At 29.3% G+C, this 18,786-nt stretch overlaps 4 protein-coding genes and 1 non-coding gene across 8 annotated transcripts; 2 read left to right on the top strand and 3 right to left on the bottom strand.

Annotated features, from left to right (window-relative positions):
* Nucleotides 1–170: 170 nt before the first annotated feature.
* LOC107993381 (cuticle protein 16.5-like) lies at nt 171–1,944 on the bottom strand. Its single transcript, XM_017049774.3, has 2 exons — nt 1,811–1,944; nt 171–1,523 (listed from the first exon to the last, which is right to left on the bottom strand). Exons 1-2 carry the CDS (start codon nt 1,820–1,822, stop codon nt 723–725), a joined length of 813 nt encoding a protein of 270 aa, XP_016905263.2. The 5' UTR covers nt 1,823–1,944; the 3' UTR covers nt 171–722.
* Nucleotides 1,945–2,216: 272 nt separating this feature from the next.
* LOC107993380 (uncharacterized) lies at nt 2,217–4,942 on the bottom strand. Its single transcript, XM_028664597.2, has 3 exons — nt 3,685–4,942; nt 3,067–3,614; nt 2,217–2,996 (listed from the first exon to the last, which is right to left on the bottom strand). Exons 1-3 carry the CDS (start codon nt 3,809–3,811, stop codon nt 2,979–2,981), a joined length of 693 nt encoding a protein of 230 aa, XP_028520398.1. The 5' UTR covers nt 3,812–4,942; the 3' UTR covers nt 2,217–2,978.
* Trnas-gcu (transfer RNA serine (anticodon GCU)) lies at nt 4,323–4,404 on the bottom strand. Its single transcript has one exon. It is a non-coding gene; the product is annotated as a tRNA-Ser (tRNA).
* A 42-nt stretch (nt 4,943–4,984) lies between the features above and the next one.
* LOC107993378 (molybdenum cofactor sulfurase 1) lies at nt 4,985–8,613 on the top strand. 4 transcript variants are annotated; one of them, XM_017049770.3, is made up of 8 exons: nt 4,985–5,256; nt 5,412–5,568; nt 5,641–6,047; nt 6,135–6,309; nt 6,369–7,348; nt 7,411–7,605; nt 7,680–7,894; nt 7,960–8,613. In XM_017049770.3, the coding sequence occupies exons 1-8, from the start codon at nt 5,163–5,165 to the stop codon at nt 8,143–8,145; spliced, it is 2,409 nt and encodes an 802-aa protein (XP_016905259.1). In that variant the 5' UTR covers nt 4,985–5,162; the 3' UTR covers nt 8,146–8,613. The 4 variants fall into 4 exon arrangements, with proteins under 4 accessions (XP_016905259.1, XP_016905260.1, XP_016905257.1 ...); XM_017049771.3 differs by having other exon boundaries at nt 5,641–6,309; nt 7,967–8,613; XM_017049768.3 differs by having other exon boundaries at nt 5,641–6,309.
* A 129-nt stretch (nt 8,614–8,742) lies between these two features.
* LOC107993372 (ras-related protein Rab-27A) lies at nt 8,743–14,423 on the top strand. The gene is made up of 5 exons (XM_017049763.3): nt 8,743–9,288; nt 9,512–9,582; nt 9,798–9,912; nt 10,883–10,995; nt 11,387–14,423. Exons 1-5 carry the CDS (start codon nt 9,145–9,147, stop codon nt 11,568–11,570), a joined length of 627 nt encoding a protein of 208 aa, XP_016905252.1. The 5' UTR covers nt 8,743–9,144; the 3' UTR covers nt 11,571–14,423.
* Nucleotides 14,424–18,786: the final 4,363 nt, after the last annotated feature.

Genomic DNA, 18,786 nt, shown 5'->3' with positions numbered 1-18,786 from the left:
AAATTCAAACTGATGTAATAAATTTATTATTTTAATTAGAATATTGGAAAACAAAAGTACTTTTAATATTATTTGTAAATAAATTGTGATAATATTAAATTATATTATTAATATATTATTATATAAATATTTTTTTTAGGAAAAATAAATAAAACAAGATAAACAAGATATCGTTGAATAAAAAAAAATTAAAATTTATTTGACAATCATTTAGATACACAAAAAATAAATTTCTTAGATTTGAAAATCTATTTCATTAATGCGACAGTAAAAGGTAATTTGTGTTTGTAATATAAATAAAATTAATATCACTTATATCTTATATCACTTATATAAATAAAATTAATATCACTTATATTTACACACAATACACGTATATCTACATCTATTTGTATTATTTATACGTGTACAATGAAATTTGATAGTTCTATAGCGTAAAATAATCAAAATATTTATCTACAAATCTGGATCATTTCGTCATATTAACTTTTTCGTTTCTAATGAATCACATATTAAAAAAAACAATGCTTTCTTCAGTAAAAAATATTCATTGTCTTAATTATATCTCAATAGAAGTTTGTCTAACAAATAATATTTTTTTTAGAATCATCGAACCTCTGAAATTTTATTCGAGAGATCTAATATTCCAAAGACAATAAGAAGACCAAGATCTAACCTTCTCTCAAAGGAAATCAAAAGGGTTGTCACATGGAATTAAAAATTTACCAGGCATAGCTGGTACCGAAACCATTGAAAACGGTGTGTACAACAGGAGCGGCAGCTTCGTATCCGTAAGCCTTGGTGATCAGTTGAGCCTGGTGAGCAAGAGGAGCAGCGGCATAAGTCTTGGTCAAAAGAGGAGCAGCTGGTGTAATGGAGGCAGCATATCCGGCGGCTGGAGCGATCAGAGCACTTTTAGCGATGATTGGAGCCTGGGCGGCGTATCCATAGCTCTTGGCAAGAAGAGGAGCAGCCGGTGCAGCGTGCAAGAAGGAAGCTGGAGCGGCGTGTAACAAAGGTTCAGCTGATGTAGCATGCAAAAGAGGAGCTGGAGCTACAGTACTGATTGGAGCGGCATATCTGGTCAGAAGAGAAGCTGGTGCAGCGTGCAAAAGAGGAGCTGGTGCAGCTATAGCAGTCTTGGTAATCAAAGGAGCAGAGGCGGTGTAGGTCTTCGTCAATAAAGGAGCACTGTAGCTGTATGATGCAGCATAAGTCTTGGCAATAAGAGGAGCAGCGGTTGGGGCGAGGTAGGCTGGGGTAGAATAGGCAGTCTTCACGAGGGGAGTATGGGCAATGTCGTAATTCAAAAGAGCATCGTTGCTGATACTCTGACTGCTGACACGAACAAAGGAATGAGCGGAATCGTCAGATTTTGTGTAAGAGGAGATCACATTCTGGCCAGCGAATCCTTTTTGCGTTGACTCCTGGCTAAAACCAATGCTGCTATGATCTCCTGATGATGCTGCGATGTCGTAAGAAGTTGCATTGGCTATTGCCAAGAAGGTTGCGAATACTACAAACTGAAAAAAAATTGTTTTTTTATTTTTAATTGAAGTTATACTATTTGATATGTTACTATACTATTTGATGAATAACAGCAAGAATCTTTCAAAAACTAAGAAAGATCTAACAAGTTGAAGATTATTTTTGAAATTTTTATTTTAAAGATCATAGAAAAAGATCAAATTAATTAAATTTAAAATTTAAACAAAATCTTTTCCTATGAAACATTATGCTTCGTTACAATATATAAAATATCTCTCTGTAAGTTATTATAATTTGAAGGGCGTATACGGAAGAAACTTACCTTGAATGCCATTTTACTTTTACGTGAAGAAATCTTGCTCTGACGAAGTTTCGAACTTGGCTCAGTATTTATATGCAGCTAAGGTTGCAGGGGGATCAATCGAATTTTGGGTGCCACTGTTTCCAATGGGATTGGATATAGTCGATAAAGAGTGGGGAAACTGTATCGCGATACTTTTTTTCGTAAGGAATTAAGATTGAAAGATAGAAAGTATAGAAGGATACCCAGGTTAAGAGGGGACACGAACAAATACATAAACATTGGGTGTGGTTCTGATATAATTAGAATCATCGAATTTAGTAAGTATTTGCAATTTTAAATAATTTAGTTTATATTTTAGTAATCTTAAGAAAATATCTTTCTATCAGATATTTTTATTATATGATAAAATCAAATTTTTATAAAATTTATTATAACATATATTTATTTGATAAAGTTTTTATAACTATGCAAATATATATTAATATATTAAATATATTAAATTTAATAATATTTTATAATTTTACAAAAGTGCAATTAACATACATTATTCTTATAAATAAAGGATTTACGAAGATCATATTTAATATCTTATGTGTTACATCATTTAAACTTCATTAAAAATCTAAAAAAATTTAGGTAACTATATGTTCACATAATAAAATTCGATGAACTAAATAAAAAAGCTGTTCCATTATATGTGAATGATCTTTTTTCAGGTTACTCACTTTAATTTGTATTGCATAAAATAATGCTGCAACGTCACATAAGGCGATTAAATTTTTTTTCCCCTTGTATCCTGGCCTTCCTTTCGTTTATGTAATGTGATACATATACCAATGCCGGGTCATGATATTGTGGAACCTGTCAAGGACGCACTTTCTCCAAATTGTGGCACTGACATATAAAGTAATACATGTTTCTACTGATAATTTTTGCTCATGTGTCAGTGATTTTATTATATTTAATGTTAGAGAAAATTGATTGTTCCAACATGATTCTGAAGACGAATAAAATCTGCATAGAGAAATAAGTGTAATACTAATACTAATTAATCTTATATTATAAACCGTCATGACGCAATTTCAAGTTTTAATCCAGATCGCGCGCATGATCGATGTTAAATTTATTTAATAAAAATCGCAAAAAAAGTGATTTTCTACATAGTTTGTTATTTCAAGTTATTTTATCATTTTCTTCTTAATATCTAGAAATAAAAAATAAAAATTAGAATCATCAAGTATTTTTATAAAATAATGTTCCACATTTAATCTCACTTTTTTCCATAAACTTTTCTTTGTTTGATCACTAGTGCTTTGTTCTTCTTTGCGATTATCTTTTATCCACTGAGTGATGCGCCTTTTTATACATTTATCGTGACCTGTATCGATCAAAGAAAAATCAGAAAAAATATTGTTGATTTTAATTGCTTCTGGATCACAAGGTCGTTCAAATGTGGTGTCTTTGACAATATGTAAACCGAACAAAGGTTCTTCTTCTTCCATAGTTATTACTGTGTTTCTTCGAGATATTGATGACTCTCTTGATACATATTCTTCTTCTTTAATTCTTTCTTTTCGTTTTTCTCTTTTTATTGGAGGTTTAATAATTTCTATAGAATCTTTTTTAATATCTGGTTTAGCTGATTTAACGTATACGTGTTCCGAATCAAAAGTTGCTAAACCATATCCATCATTCAATTCATATATTGTGTAAAGTTCTTTAAGTATCATAGAAGTACGAGGTGATAATGAACCTTTTTCAATGAGACGTTTGGTCATATGAAGATATTCTTCTGTTGGAGACAAAAGACTTGTTGTGGGATCTGTGATATATATTATTTGATTGAAATTGTGACGAAAAATGTGACTTATTTTTATAATATAATAATATACCAGACACGTCTTGACTTTCTACAATAGAAAAATCATTTTCATTTAATTCATTTAATTCTGAAGGCATTGTAATTTCAGTTCCCCAAGTTGGTTTAGGTGGTCTCTTTATTTTAGAATTATTTTGCATCGTTTTATCAAATTTCTTATTGATTTTTAATAAATAACTTAAAAAATAATTATAAAACAATTAATCAAATATTAGGTTACGTAATGTTTATTTATAGCGTTTGTCATTTCAATTTTCTTACTTCACGTAAGAAATTTTAAATTTCAATTTAAGCAATTCATTTTCATTTATGATTTTAAAAAAATTTATATTTCTTATTAAAATTTTGGTAATCAATAATATGCTGTTATTTATATTTCAAGTTATCAATATAAAGAAATAGTTTTTTGACCTGCTTCACCCGTTATACGTATTTTAATTCCCTCCTGCTGTGATATATTTACGCATATATACAAACAAAAGATAAGATAATGCACACGCATTATATTAATAATAATCATTATTTTACAAATATTTTAAAAATAGTTGAATAGCAGTTATATATAAATTGTTCAAAACTTATTTTTTTACAATATATCGTAAAATGAAATTGTATTAAAATAATAATAAAAAAAGAAAACAAAAATAAAATCGACGAGGATGGGATTCGAACCCACGCGTGCAGAGCACATTGGATTAGCAGTCCAACGCCTTAACCACTCGGCCACCTCGTCATATGAAGAATCTTTCTTTCATTATCTATCATATTATGCAATTATTTAATTTAATATATAAATTTCTTTTATTTTTAAATACATTAAACATATTTTTATTTTTTATTGAATACTTTAATTCATTCTAAAAAATTATCTCTATTTTATGTTTTTATACATTTAATAAATAAAGATGTTATGCAATTAAAAGAGTAAAAATGTTGCAATCAATTCAAAATTCTCCAATTTTTTGAATTTTATAATATAATGTTAAAAAAATTACAAATATTATTGTAAAAACATTATCATTTGATGTTTAATAAAATAAATAATGTTTTAATAAAATAAAAAAGCAATATATATATAATATAAAATAATATTTTTATGTTTAAAATAAATATAATTTGAAACAAATATGTAAAATATATGTCGTTGAGTTATTTTCATTTCTAATTTTCGTTATCTTATCTGCAAAATTATTTATTTGAATGTATAAGCAAAAAATATATCAATTTTGTAAATTATACGCTTTTGTTAAAAATTAAAAGTCAAATATATGATAATATTTAAACTTCGACAAAATAATTCTACAAAACATTCTTACAATGTTTTGAATTCAAAGAAATATGAAACATATATTTATAGTCTTTATTAGGTAATCATTTCTGTACTATCTTGTCATTGCCTTGTTCGGTATTATTCTAAAGTGATGAACGTGATCTAATACTAATCTTATTACTTTTAATTTTATTTAATTCGTATATTATAAAATAATCGATATGGAAAATGCGATAAATTCGTCATTACTATATACATCAGTATATGATGGAGAGATCACGAAAAGTTTTGAAAATAATTTTTCAAGAATTAAAGGTAAATGATAAATTATAAATTATATAATCATTATATTTAACGTTTCGTATAAATAGAATGTAATAAAATAATATGAAAGATATTATTAATTTAAAGAATTATAAAAAGAAAGTATATGAAGGTAAAAATATTTTTAATTAACATATATGTTTCAGAAGAATGTTATCTAGATCATGCAGGAGCAACATTATATTCTGATGCACAAATAAAAAATGTTACTTCTGATTTATATAATTCACTTTATGCTAATCCACATTCCATTGGAACAGCAAGTAATGTGACCCAAGATATTATAGAGCATATGAGATATCAGTAAGATATGAATAAACAAAAAAATGAATAATATTAATTAAACAAAATCAGAATTATCTTTTTTTTTTATAGAATTCTAAATCATTTTCACACATCTGCGGATGAATATAGTATTATTTTCACATCAGGTGCAACTGCATCCTTAAAGATTATAGCTGATACATTCTTATTTAATAAAGATGAAAGAAATGTTTCCAATCCAGGCCATTTTGTTTACACACAAGATAATCATACTTCAGTTCTTGGTATGAGAGAAATTGTTTGTAAAAAAGCAAAAATAACTTGCTTAAACCATAATAATGCTTTTGAAGTTTTCAATTGTTTTTCAAAATCTATTAGTTCCCATCCACAACAGAACAATTCATTCAAAACTAATTCACTCTTTGTTTATTCTGCCCAATGTAATTTTTCTGGATTAAAATATCCTTTAACATGGATTGAAGATGTACATAATGGAGTTTTATCTAATGTAATTCCTGGTAATAATTCTACAAAGTGGTATGTCTTACTTGATGCTGCTGCTTTTGCATCAACAAATGAGTTAAATCTGTCTATCTTTAAACCAGATTTTGTTTGCTTATCTTTTTATAAAATGTTTGGATATCCTACTGGAATTGGTGCATTATTAGTAAGAAATGTTAGTGCAAATGCACTTCAAAAAATTTATTATGGAGGTGGTACTGTAAATGTATCTTTGAGCTCTGAATTATTTCATATAAAACGACAAAATCTTCATCAAAGGTAAAAATTAAAAACTATTTTCTAAATTAAATTCCTTATTAATATTTATTCTCTTACAGATTTGAAGATGGTACTATACCATTTCTTTCTATAATATCTTTAAAATATGGTTTTGACATATTATCATTCATCACAATGGAAAAGATTTCAAAACATGTATTTTCTCTTGCAAAATTTTTATATACATCCTTGTTAATGCTTCATCATAGCAATGGAAGACCAGTTGCAAAATTATATTCTGATACAGCTTATGATAATCATGATATGCAAGGAGGTATTGTTGCTTTTAATCTCATACGATCTAATGGTGAATATATAGGATATATGGAAGTTTTAAATATGGCAGCATTATTTAAAATACACTTAAGAACTGGCTGCTTTTGTAATCCTGGTGCATGTCAAAGACATTTAGCATTATCAAATAAAGAAATTCTTCAGAATTATGAAGCTGGTTATGTTTGTGGAGGTTCAACAGATTTAATAAATGGTAAACCAACAGGTGCTATAAGAGTATCATTTGGATATATGTCAACAATTAAAGATGTTCACACATTATTAATTATGATTAAAGAATGTTTTGTTGATGGATCACCAATAAATAAAATTCCAGATTGGTGGTTAGATTATAAAACATTTTTATATAGAAAATATAATCCACATGATGAAAAAATAAAAGATATAACAAAATATGTGATATATAATAATGCAACTGAAATTAGTAATAATTTACAAGATAGAAAAAAAGAAACATTAACACATATTATTAATGATAATCCAACTTTTAAACTAATAACAAACACTAGTGAAATTAAAAAAGAATGTATTTTAGAACAATTATATATATATCCAATAAAATCATGTGCTGCTTATAAGATAACAAATTCTTGGAATTTAAATTCAAAAGGTTTAGAATACGATAGAGAATGGATGATTATTACATCTTCTGGTACTTGTTTAACACAAAAACAACATATTAATCTTTGTTTGTTAAAACCAATTATATTTAAAGACAAAGGGATTATGCAATTACATTATCCAGGTAAAAATTCCATTTATTTTATATATATATATTGTAAATTTAATATTTCAAAAAAATTGTAGGAATGCCTACTATGGATATTCCTTTAGATAATTCTATAAATATTATAAATGGAACTATATGCCAAAGTAGAGTATGTGGACATAAAGTACAAGGTACTGATTGTGGTTCAGATGTTTCTAATTGGATAAGTTTAGCATTAGGACTTCCAAATTTGAAACTTATAAAACAAAGTAATAATGATAACAAAGAAAAAGGTATGCTTTATATTACACTATTAATTAAAAGTAAAATTAAAATTTCATCATATAAATATATTTTTTTTTTACAGCTAACATTAAATCTGAATTATCATTTTCTAGTCAAGCTCAATTTTTATTAATAAATAAAGCAAGTGTGTTATGGCTTAGTGATAAAATACGTAATAAAGAAGTGCAAAAAGATACAATTATACATAGATTTAGAGGAAATATAATAATAAGTGGTTGTGAAGCTTTCGAGGAAACACAATGGAAACATATTTATATTGGAAAAAATAGTTTTGCGGTATGTTTTGAAAGAATAAAAATAAAAATAATTAACTTTTTGATTATTAATGATTTCTTTTTCAGATAATAGGACCATGTACTAGATGTCAAATGATTTGCATTGATCAAACTACTGGTGTAAAAACAGTAGAACCATTACGTACACTTACAGAACAGTTTCACGGAAAAATGAAATTTGGTATTTATTTAAGTAAAGAAAATAAAGAAAATGGAATTATTACTATTGGAGACACCGTTTATATTTCATAATTGAATAATTAATATTATTATTACTAAAATAGATGAAAATATATCTTAAGTTGCTTTTAAGGTTATGAATAATAACAAATAATTGCAATTATACTTATTAAAAAAAGATAAGTATAATAAATTTTAAATTATAATTTATTAAAAAAGATTTAGTATTAATTATTAATTATTATATTGGGTTTTTATATAAAATATAAGCTATTATTATTCTTAAGATATAGATATGCACCACAGTTACCAACTATTTCTATGAAAATGTTCATTTTATAATTCACTTTTTTATATTTAAAAAAAAAAATCTTTTTATACTACACATAAACATAATATATAAAAAACTATAGTCTTATAAATTTTATTATAAAAAATTTAAATATAAAATTTATAAAATTTATAAAAATTTAAATAAAAAAATCAATGTATTTTTTTATAAAAATTTATATCATTTAATAAAATGTAAATATAAATCAATTGCAATGTCAAATATCACAATTATTTAATTTCTCATTTGTCTTCTAAAATTGCATTATATTTTTTCGAATTTCCTTTGTTAATTTGGTAATACTGTAATTATCAGCAATTTCCGTGGCGTTATTCTATACACATCTATCTTACGTCATTGTGAACAAGGTTCAGTATAGTTCATGAATTTTGAGTAAGGTGTTGTTTCTACGTGTTTTTTCTGTTTATCTCTGATCGTAAAATATTCAAATTTATTAGAATAAATGACGTTACACGTTGAATATTATATCGTGAAACGCGCGAATGTTTTGAAAATTGTACACGTAGGCAACAGGTGTCTAATGCCGCACATGTTTTTCTTTGACTGTAGCGATCATTTTTCATTTTAAAATTGGAAGATTAAGCGTAATCGCATACAAGTTATATTTTTTTGGATTTTTAGTCATGCTAAAAACAGTTCATAGAATTTTATATCAAAATAGCCATTTTAACAAAGTTTTACGATAGAATTAGTGCATAATTAGTTATTAATATATCAAAATGGAATACGATTATCTTATTAAATTTTTGGCTCTTGGAAATTCTGGAGTCGGTAAAACTAGTTTTTTATATCAATATACTGATGGCACGTTCGAATCTCGTTTTATATCCACTGTTGGTATTGACTTTAAAGAAAAACGTGTGGTAAGAAATTACTCTCATTAAATATGTTATTGCTTATGTTATTTTATTTATTATTAAATACAAATCGTTTTATGTTATATAAATTTTATTTATTTAAAATATATTGAGAACATTTATATAAGTAATATACATTTATATAAGTAAAATATAAATGTATAATATAATAATTGTCTTTCATACACATATGTTATCACTTATAAGTTAAATTCATTAATTATTACAGATATACCAGACGGCAAATGGTAGAACTCAACGTGTGCATTTGCAATTGTGGGATACAGCTGGTCAAGAGCGGTAACATTTGTTATAATAATATATTAGAGAATATGTATTTTATAATAATGCATATCAAAGAAAGCTTTTAGTGCTTTTTAACAATAATTTAATAAAAAAAATTATATTTATTAATATAAATTAAAAAAGAAAAGATTTCATTGCAAGCAATTAATATTTTATAATAGAGCAATGTTAGATTTCATAGCAAGTGCTGCAATGCTACTAATGTTCAGGTTCAGAAGTCTAACTACAGCCTTTTACCGGGATTCTATGGGTTTTCTTCTAATTTTTGATCTGACCAATGAGTTGTCCTTTCTTGAAGTAAGAAATTGGCTGGAGCAGCTTAGGGTATACATTATTTATTAACATTAATATCATAAACAATGAATGATGATTTGAGTTAATCTATTTATTGTAACTATTATAATTCTATTTTGATTTTGATATATTGCATGATATAAATTAAAATTGTTTAGAAATTTTGGATCTTGAAATAAAAAAAATTTAATCAGTTGTGCCTGAAAATTTGAAGCATAAAATGTGCTTTATTTTGTTTGCATGCTAAATAATAATTGTAAATAAACTAGTATTAATTCAATAGTAGATATTAAATATTTTTTATTTTATATATATTTACATAAAAAAAACTCAAACTATCGTTCGATCGAAAGATCGTAAAATTTATTAATATACAAATAATGTACAACAGTTATTGAATGAAAATTAAAAAAGATTTGCACCATGTTTTTATTGAAATAATCGTTAATATACTGCGTATTTAATGTTCTATGATATGTAATTAATATTTATATAAAAAGCAATTCGATCATGAAGCATTGATTTCTTAATTTTAATTCACATAAAAAAAATAATTTAAATAATTGTTAAAATTCTGAAAATAAAATATATTTTTGTAAAATATATAAACAAATTTAAATAACTCATTAGTAGAATATATATAAATAAATTTGTCTAGAAAATTTTTGTTTAAATTATTCTCAATTGATTTTTCAATTAATTGATTATTCTGATGAATAATGTAAAAAATATATATTATTAGCGTTAAAAATATTTTAGAAAGCATTATATTATACGTAGTATATTAATATATATTCTTAATTAGAATAATTTAAAAAAAAAATTTATTAAAGTTTAAAGTCTTCTTTTCATATATTTTATTATAACAAAAAATGAATTAGAATTGTATCAGTTTTAGTTCTTGAGCTGTTTACTGTCTACTACTTTATTATGGCATTATTTTTATTTCTTATTAAATATTCTTTTGTTTGATCGTTGATTCATATCTGTATATATGTAGACTCACGCATATTGCGAAGATCCAGACATAATTCTCTGTGGAAACAAGTCCGATCTCGAAGATAAACGAGTTGTTAGTGAACATAAGGCACGGGAATTAGCAGAGAAACATGGGTAAATAACATAGTACATGGTATTACTCATTGCCTTCCTTATTAATTATGCGATTAATTATTACATGTAGCATTATTGCAATCATATTTTTATTTCAAATTATAAATTTCTATATTTTTATAATAATTTCTCAAGCAAACTTATTTATTGTATTATTTATCAATTATTTTGTTTCATATATTATATTGTTTTGTTTCTATCGTAATTTTAAAATAAAATAAATTAAACCAATTTACATGCATTATTTCCATTTCAAATCTTTAAAAGATATAAGTTTATTGGAATATCCTATTTAAATATTTTTGTTTTGAAGAAAATACCACTTAGAAGTATAAATTAAGATCAAGAAGAACGGGAAAGATTAAAAATTTTAATGAATTATGCTCTTCAGCTTGGTCTATCTGGAAACAAGTGCAGCCACGGGTCAGAATGTAGCACGTGCCGTGGAGATACTTCTGGACAGGGTGATGCGCAGGATGGAGACGACTGTGGATAAATCACTGCTACCTCACCAGAAAGTGTTACGATGCAACGAGCGTGACACACCGCCTCCAAGTACTTCCTGTTACTGCTGACACTGTTCTTACGCATAGCGTAACTGAATAATTTGCTTCGTCAAATTTATATTTTATTCAACTAACATTGTGGACTGACTGACTTGTACTTGAATCTCTTATCTTTAAATATTTCGAAATATATTATTTGCATATGCGTATGCATGGTAAAATATCGAAGATATACAAAATTTCAAAGCACTAATAATGATTTAAAATTGTATACATGTTGTTTCCTGCATTCATGCGCACACTGTTGTCTTCCATTAATAGCTTCCACTAGTACAAAATTATGTCTCGTTGCAAATCGTTGAACGTATCTTCTTCCCGATAACGTGATCTATCTGTTACTCTCGTACGCACAACGTGTTCAATATATCTTGTTTGTTTTCTCTGTTTATTCGCCAAAAATTGTGATATGATAACGTTGCGATTTATGTAAGGTGAAACGATCAATTTTCGATATATATATATATATGTATATGTATTTTTGATGCTGTTATTGTACCCATACCAAAGTTGTACATCTAGTCGTTAAGAAATTATGCTGAGAATACAATCAAAGTGTTGTCTGATACACTGTTTGTACTGTCGAATGCTGATGAATGTCTCTGATCTTATCAAGTTTTTAAACAAAATGTATTTTACGAAGATTAAATGTTTGTTCTTAGCTATTAAGAGAAAATATTGAAAAATGTTAATCATTGTCTATGCAAATCGAGAAAAATTATATGTTGTTTCTTTCAATTTTTATGTCTATGAATTATGATTGATCAAGAAGTGTTTAAATATATAAATATTTATTGAATATCTATATAAAAATATAAAGTGAGATAATGATTTTCTGATTTTTTTAAATTATATAAATCATCATAAAAATGATGCAAGATTAAAATATTACAGGAATATTATAAGAAAATTGATCTTTTGAAATTTTAAAAATGCGTTTTTGGGAAAAGATATATTTGTAATATTTCTCTTAATGTAACAGATTGTTTAAAATAGAGATATTGTAAGTTGTTGCTCTATCCTATATGTTGTATCACATCGATATAATAAAAGAAGATAGCACGAATTACATCTCTCTGTTTCGACAAAATTCTGTTATTCATTTTCGGTTTGCTACGAATCTCGATAGCAACGGAAAATGACAATGCACGATGATGAATTACTCTAATAAATTTTTGATCTAACTTTTTCTCGCGTACGAAGAGAATCTTGAATCTCAAATTTTGACGTATTTATTGGATTTCGAATGAATTCGTGTGGATCTTGATGTGTTCAAATTCTGATTAGATACTTACTAAGCCGATAAAAATATAAATTTGCATAATGATATTGGAGTTTGCGATTGTGTGTTTTCGACATTGTTTATTGTAAAATTGTTCGACTCGTTTTTATCTGTTGAACAATTCAAATCTAACCAGGCAACTCAAAGAGCGTGCTCTATCGTGTATACGTATTTATCTATCTACTTCATAAAAATTCTCTCTTGAGAAAATAGAAAATAAAATTTGAATGGAAATTTCCAAGAATATTCTCGCAAGGTAAATAAGCCATCTGTAATTCTGCTTAAACGAGTTTCTCTCCGTTTATCTGCAAATCCTCAACTGGTAAGACCATAAAGTAGCGCATTTATGGATAAGCCGAAGCTAAAAGCAACTGCCTCGCCAAAAACTCGACAACAGTTTAAACTCGAGAAGAACACGAAGTTCCAAGCAGATTTCCGATACAATCAATCAAAGGTGACGCTCCGAGACCGTAATGTAGGTCGTTCTTCGAACTTTATCTTACCAGTTGAAAGGTATGAGAAACCGTGCGAAACTTCTTTGCGGCGAAGTTTGAAACAGGAAAAAAAGAGAGAGAGAGAAAGAAAAAAAAATTTTTACCTCCATGAAGGGATCATCGACAGATGTTCTCCGCATAGTACTCCTTCGGGGTTTGATATCAAATGCAAACAGATCGAGAAAGGGAAGATCGGTTAGAAAATTATTTCGAGTATCGACCGGTGAAACTTCGTTTCATCAATAATAGGAAGAAAATGCTCGCAATTCCTGAGACGTTCGCTTTGAAAACTTTCTCGTGGAAACTTCGTTTATGGAAGTTCGATCAAAGTTTCTGACCGGTTGGCCAGATTATTAGCTGACTATTTATACACAACGCTGTTATTGTTTACGGGTACGGATGCTTTTTAAGCTCGTCAATCGAGCGAAATGCATTTTTATGAGCGCAAGTTCGAACACACCGCGCTTTTACGAGGATCCGCGCAATTATTTCACGATTGAACGAACTTTCGACTCCTCATCGAGAGAATCTTTTCAATGAGATGCTATACATTTCTACGCACTTATTCGGGATAAACTTATCGGAATCAATAAAATGCACAAGTTGTAAAAACAAACGTAAACGATACATCGAGTTTTCTTTCCCTGAATAAACGATTTTTCATGGTTGTATTATTTTATTTTATTTTATCGCACGCGTATATATCGTTTTGATTTTATTGCTTCGAATTTTCCTTTTTTTTTTTTTTTAACAACTAACCACTGAACCGATTTAAAAAACACGATAAATCTGTGCAATGATATACCAGATTACTCGAATTTATTTATAATCCATTTTTCGATCTTGTTCACAGTTTCGCATAATTGGAATCCCAATTAAACCCGTTAAATCAAAATATTCTATATCAAAAGCTGTATGTATATAGTAATATACATTACAAAAATAAAATCAATGTTAAATATGATACATTATATACACCAACACATTAATTTGTATTCATACGTGATATTTTTTCCAATCAATTTCCAATTGTATGTATACGTTACAAATATATCAAATAAATTTTTTGTCTTCAAGTTTTAACTCCAACTGTACCTATATCTATATAAATTCATAAAAATATATCTTTACGAACCACATCTCTCCCACATATATTTTCAATTTCTTAATTATAAAATTCCTGTCGAATAATTTATCTATCCTTTCAATCCTATTCGATTCCACACAGTATGTATTAAATAAAAAAATTATGATCTTTTCATTTTGCTGAATAGGGAGAAATACATTTATTCAAGCTTCCCTTTGAAATTTTCATCGATCGTTCGAATGATTAGGTATCTGTAGCAACGGCGTCTCTGTCGACAACGTGCCGTTGATGTCGATAACGACCACTTTGAGACTGCCATTTAGGCCTTGTCTATACCTAATTATTACGTAGACTCTCGAGTTCATTTGATGGCGGGTGGACAAAGCAATGGAACCTGTTCAAAGCGCGCAGGAGCTACCAAAAGGACGCTATTTATCGAACCATGCTTGTTCTCCGATCAGCAGACATAAATGTCTCCTTTCATCAGCCTCTGAAATCTCTTTCCCCCCTTTTATTCCTTCATTCTCAATACTCTCGAAATTTCTCTCTCTCTTTCAAGATGGCGCCAAGTTTCCACGCTGTGGAATCGCGCTGCCAGAAACATTTTAATCAAAAATCTATTTTACGAAAATCGTTGCTTAGAATTGACCTCGATCGTTAATTTAATTCGTTCTCCTCGTGTATTTTTGAACAAAACGAGTTAAAGTTTTGAACTTTAATCAGAGAATTACATATTATCGATCACTCGTTCCTTCTATATTTTTTTTCTTCTATATCGTTAATGTTTCGTAAATCCGTGGATGCTAATCAATAGTATTCCAGTTTCAGGATGGCTGCTCCATAAACGGAACCAAGTTTCCCACCTCCGTCAGTTGCAAATAAACCAGGAAGGCGATGGGTGCTATCAAAAGCAAGACCAGCCAAGAAAGCAGAAGTTGCAGTCTGCTCCCAGTTTATGTATGGGCGTAGACATTACGTCGGGGAAACTTACGGGCGTGTAAGCGAGTCGAAGATGTGTGGTGCCAGATTTTCGATCGCGGAACTGTCTGAAAATTAAATTACTTGGAGCTTAGGAAGGAAGTTCGGTTATCGATTTCGGACACTGATCACTCGAATTAACGATCGAATCTTGGTAAGCTGCAACTTTCACGTGTATTTCATCTCGTGAAACAGAGCTACGTGGACGATCTTGCTCACGTGGCAGATCTCTACATAGAGGATCTAAGAAGGGATTGAGGAATACTTTTAGCAAGATATTGATCTGATAGATAAAATGAAATTGCAGGGGGATCATTCAATCGGACGTTGAAAGTCGTTTCTGGATCGATGCTGATGTTGGCTGATATGTAACTTGGTTGAATAGTGACAGTGAATCAAGGAAGAAGAATTTCTACGAGGAAGGGGAGGAACGAATAAAATGGATTGAATTTGACGGAATGATTTGTTAATTCCTTTTTCAACTCTTTTTATGGCATCTTCGAAAAGATTAATATTGATTTCTACTTATAAAATAATCGCATAAATTCGATGATGTATTTTCCTTGTTTTCCTTTAACTTGTCCAACTTATTGAGATCGGTATTTTTTTTACTTCTTGCCACGTTCTGCTGTTCTGTTAGTTGGAAGATGTGTCACTTGGAAGGAAGGAATATAGGTGATGTCGGAAACTCTTTGCTCTTCTATCGTTCTACAATCCTGGTAACGTTGGATCGAAAGCATCAATATGTTATGATATTAATAATAAAATTATACCCTTTCATTGCTTCTCTTGTCTAACACTTCTATTTTCCTTCTGTATCCCTATTAATATCATACGAAGTGCTAAGATGTTATATTAAAAAATAAACTCTGTTCGATATTGTCGTTCTACGTTCTTATCAATGTAGATACAAAAGTAGTGGAAGTGTATAAGTGTAGATATAGTGGTCTTGAATCTTCTCCTCGCGTATCTATTCGTTTAGTTCCTCTATCAGCATTCTAGACTCCTGTTACAGAAAGTCATTTTTCTTTAAGAATATTTCATACTCGACTCGAGAAAATGTTGAACAATTAATTCTTAATCGAAAGGATTGATTTAAATGAGTATGTAACGACAATTATGCAATAAATATTTTACATATTAATCAACGATAAGTTGGTTATTTGTTGCACGTATATAAATTAAATTTAATTATTTTTCTAATATTTTTTGTTTAATTATTTTCGAGTTGACTGTATCTCTACCCTCGATGAGATATACAGATAATTATTTTAAATGATAAGACAATTGAATTCAAATCAAAATATAAATCACAAATATTTTTAACATTCCACGGAAAAAAGACAATATAAAATACCGTCCTAATTCTTGAAATAATAGCAATGCAATCGAGGAAATCGCCTTTTTATTTCCTGCCTGCGGAAAAACTAACTAAATTTCTCGTTCGAAATAGACCAATTGACAAATAGCTCGTATCGAGGTGGCCCGGAAATTGCTGCGTGCACGAGAAGCTTGAAAAATTAGACATTGCTCTCGCCGGAAGTTGTTGCTCGACAGCCAATCGTCGCTACTTACATCCGTTCCCGGTTCTTTTCGATCGAACTTGGGGACGCTAAGGGTGAAAATTGACATTGCCTTGGCGATGCTGAAACCCATTTTCCAAATTTCACGGCAAATTCGTCCCCTTCATCCTTTAACGAACCTCCAATTATTCGATAAATCTTACGTTTAAAAAGCATTCAAAGTTATTTTAGAGATATTTTACATCGTGTCTCACATCTGATTAACTTTCTACTTTAAATTCTTATTTGCTTCATCTTTTCAAAAATTCCTCGATAACACCTATATTCTATAATAATCAACAAATCCGCTCTGAAAATCATAATCCTAAACCTCTATATTCCCTAACATATTCCCTGATAGTTTCTAAACATTGTTCGAAATACTTTTCTATAAACTACTAATACCTACCTATATCTACCTTTATCTATCCCTCTAAATCTCTTTACACGTCGTTTCGTTCATTTTATCTCTTTCCTATATTAAAAAAAAAAAGAAGAAAAAAAAAAGGAAGGAAAGCAAAAACTCTCGGAAAGTATTCAGTTCAAATTCCCATCGGACGCGCAAGACATCCACACCGTTTCCTTTTTATCGTTCTTTTTCCACTCTTGAATAGCCGTGATCGGCGATGGCCGGTGTCATTTTGCCACCACCGGGTTCCTTCTCCCTCGAAAGAACTTTTCTATCCCCCTCCTTCCTCCCTCCCCCACAGATTGTAAAAGGGAGGCGGATTTGCCGGAAGAAAGAGCGCGGGGAGCCGCATCCGGAAGCATCCGCAGCCGCGCCGCTTACGATTCCCTGGGCTGTCCTAAAACAAAGCGGAAGTGGAATAAGAAGTAGGAGGCGGTTCAACTTTTCTTTTCGTGTGGAACGTTGTGGATCGTTTCCACGCCGGCCTCGAAAGTGGCCGACGATAAGGATAACGATCCCGACGGAGAACGTGACGTTAATTGGAAGAGGATCATCCCTTTCCACCTCTCGATGAACCCTCTCGATTTCCTCTACCAGCTTGCCTGGTAATGACCAGGAATCTTTAATTGTTTCCCACGCGGTGTGGGAATAAATCCCGGTTTCCTAGTAATGGGATCAAGCAGATTCGAAATGGGTTCGAGGTTAGAATTGGGATTAACGTCAAGCGTAAATATTTAAGAAGGGAGTAACCTTGTATAATATTCGTATTAGGTGTGCAAGTAAGTTCTTTCCTCCATTTCCAAATTCAAGATTTTTATTACGTGAATCAGGCACAAGATTACCCAATTGTTTCAGTCGGATAGGTACTGCTTGTCTTTCTGCCAATTCTTCTTACGTCGGATTTTCATCGAACTTTCTCGAACGATCGTCTTCTGAATTAAAATTTCCGGTTTTAAATCTTTGCCACGACTTTTTGCACGTAGGATACAAGAGGTTCTCTCCCTGTGGCGTGCAAACCATTTCAGTAGCTTCAACAGCTGATTTCTTAAATTGGAATGCAAATTCTTCTCGCATTGTTACACAGGAAACTCTCAGAGCGCTCATTTTAAAAACGAAAGAGCGCTCTTCCGGATGGCGTCAGAAACGTAAAGTAACTCGAATTCAGAATAATGACAGAAGGAACTCATTTGCACGCCTAATATTTAAAATAATGTTAAAGGAATATAATACATAAAGATAATTATTTTTCAAGAAGATTTTCAAAAGTTTGCAAACGCTTTCGAGATTCTGAGATCAGTCAGAGGAGAAGGATTCCTCGCTCCGCTTTGAATGAAAGAAAACGCATTCTTCGCATAACACGAGAAATTCGTAAATTGAAACGTTAGATTTGACTTCAATCTAATAATAAATTGAAAT

Source organism: Apis cerana, linkage group LG8, assembly GCF_029169275.1.
Source record: "Apis cerana isolate GH-2021 linkage group LG8, AcerK_1.0, whole genome shotgun sequence".
Classification (NCBI taxonomy): domain Eukaryota; kingdom Metazoa; phylum Arthropoda; class Insecta; order Hymenoptera; family Apidae; genus Apis; species Apis cerana.
The sequence above is the reverse complement of the archived record's forward strand: the minus strand, read 5'-3'. Positions and strand labels throughout refer to the sequence as shown.

Coding starts and splice junctions, on each gene's coding strand:
- LOC107993380 (XM_028664597.2), bottom strand. CDS start 3,811: ATGCAAAATAATTCTAAAATAAAGAGACCACCTAAACCAACTTGGGGA. Junction 3,615..3,684: donor AGAAAGTCAAGACGTGTCTG/GTATATTATTAT, acceptor TATATATCACAG/ATCCCACAACAAGTCTTTTG.
- LOC107993378 (XM_017049768.3), top strand. CDS start 5,163: ATGGAAAATGCGATAAATTCGTCATTACTATATACATCAGTATATGAT. Junction 5,257..5,411: donor TAATTTTTCAAGAATTAAAG/GTAAATGATAAA, acceptor TATATGTTTCAG/AAGAATGTTATCTAGATCAT. Junction 5,569..5,640: donor ATAGAGCATATGAGATATCA/GTAAGATATGAA, acceptor TTTTTTTTATAG/AATTCTAAATCATTTTCACA.
- LOC107993372 (XM_017049763.3), top strand. CDS start 9,145: ATGGAATACGATTATCTTATTAAATTTTTGGCTCTTGGAAATTCTGGA. Junction 9,583..9,797: donor GATACAGCTGGTCAAGAGCG/GTAACATTTGTT, acceptor ACTAATGTTCAG/GTTCAGAAGTCTAACTACAG. Junction 9,913..10,882: donor ATTGGCTGGAGCAGCTTAGG/GTATACATTATT, acceptor GTATATATGTAG/ACTCACGCATATTGCGAAGA.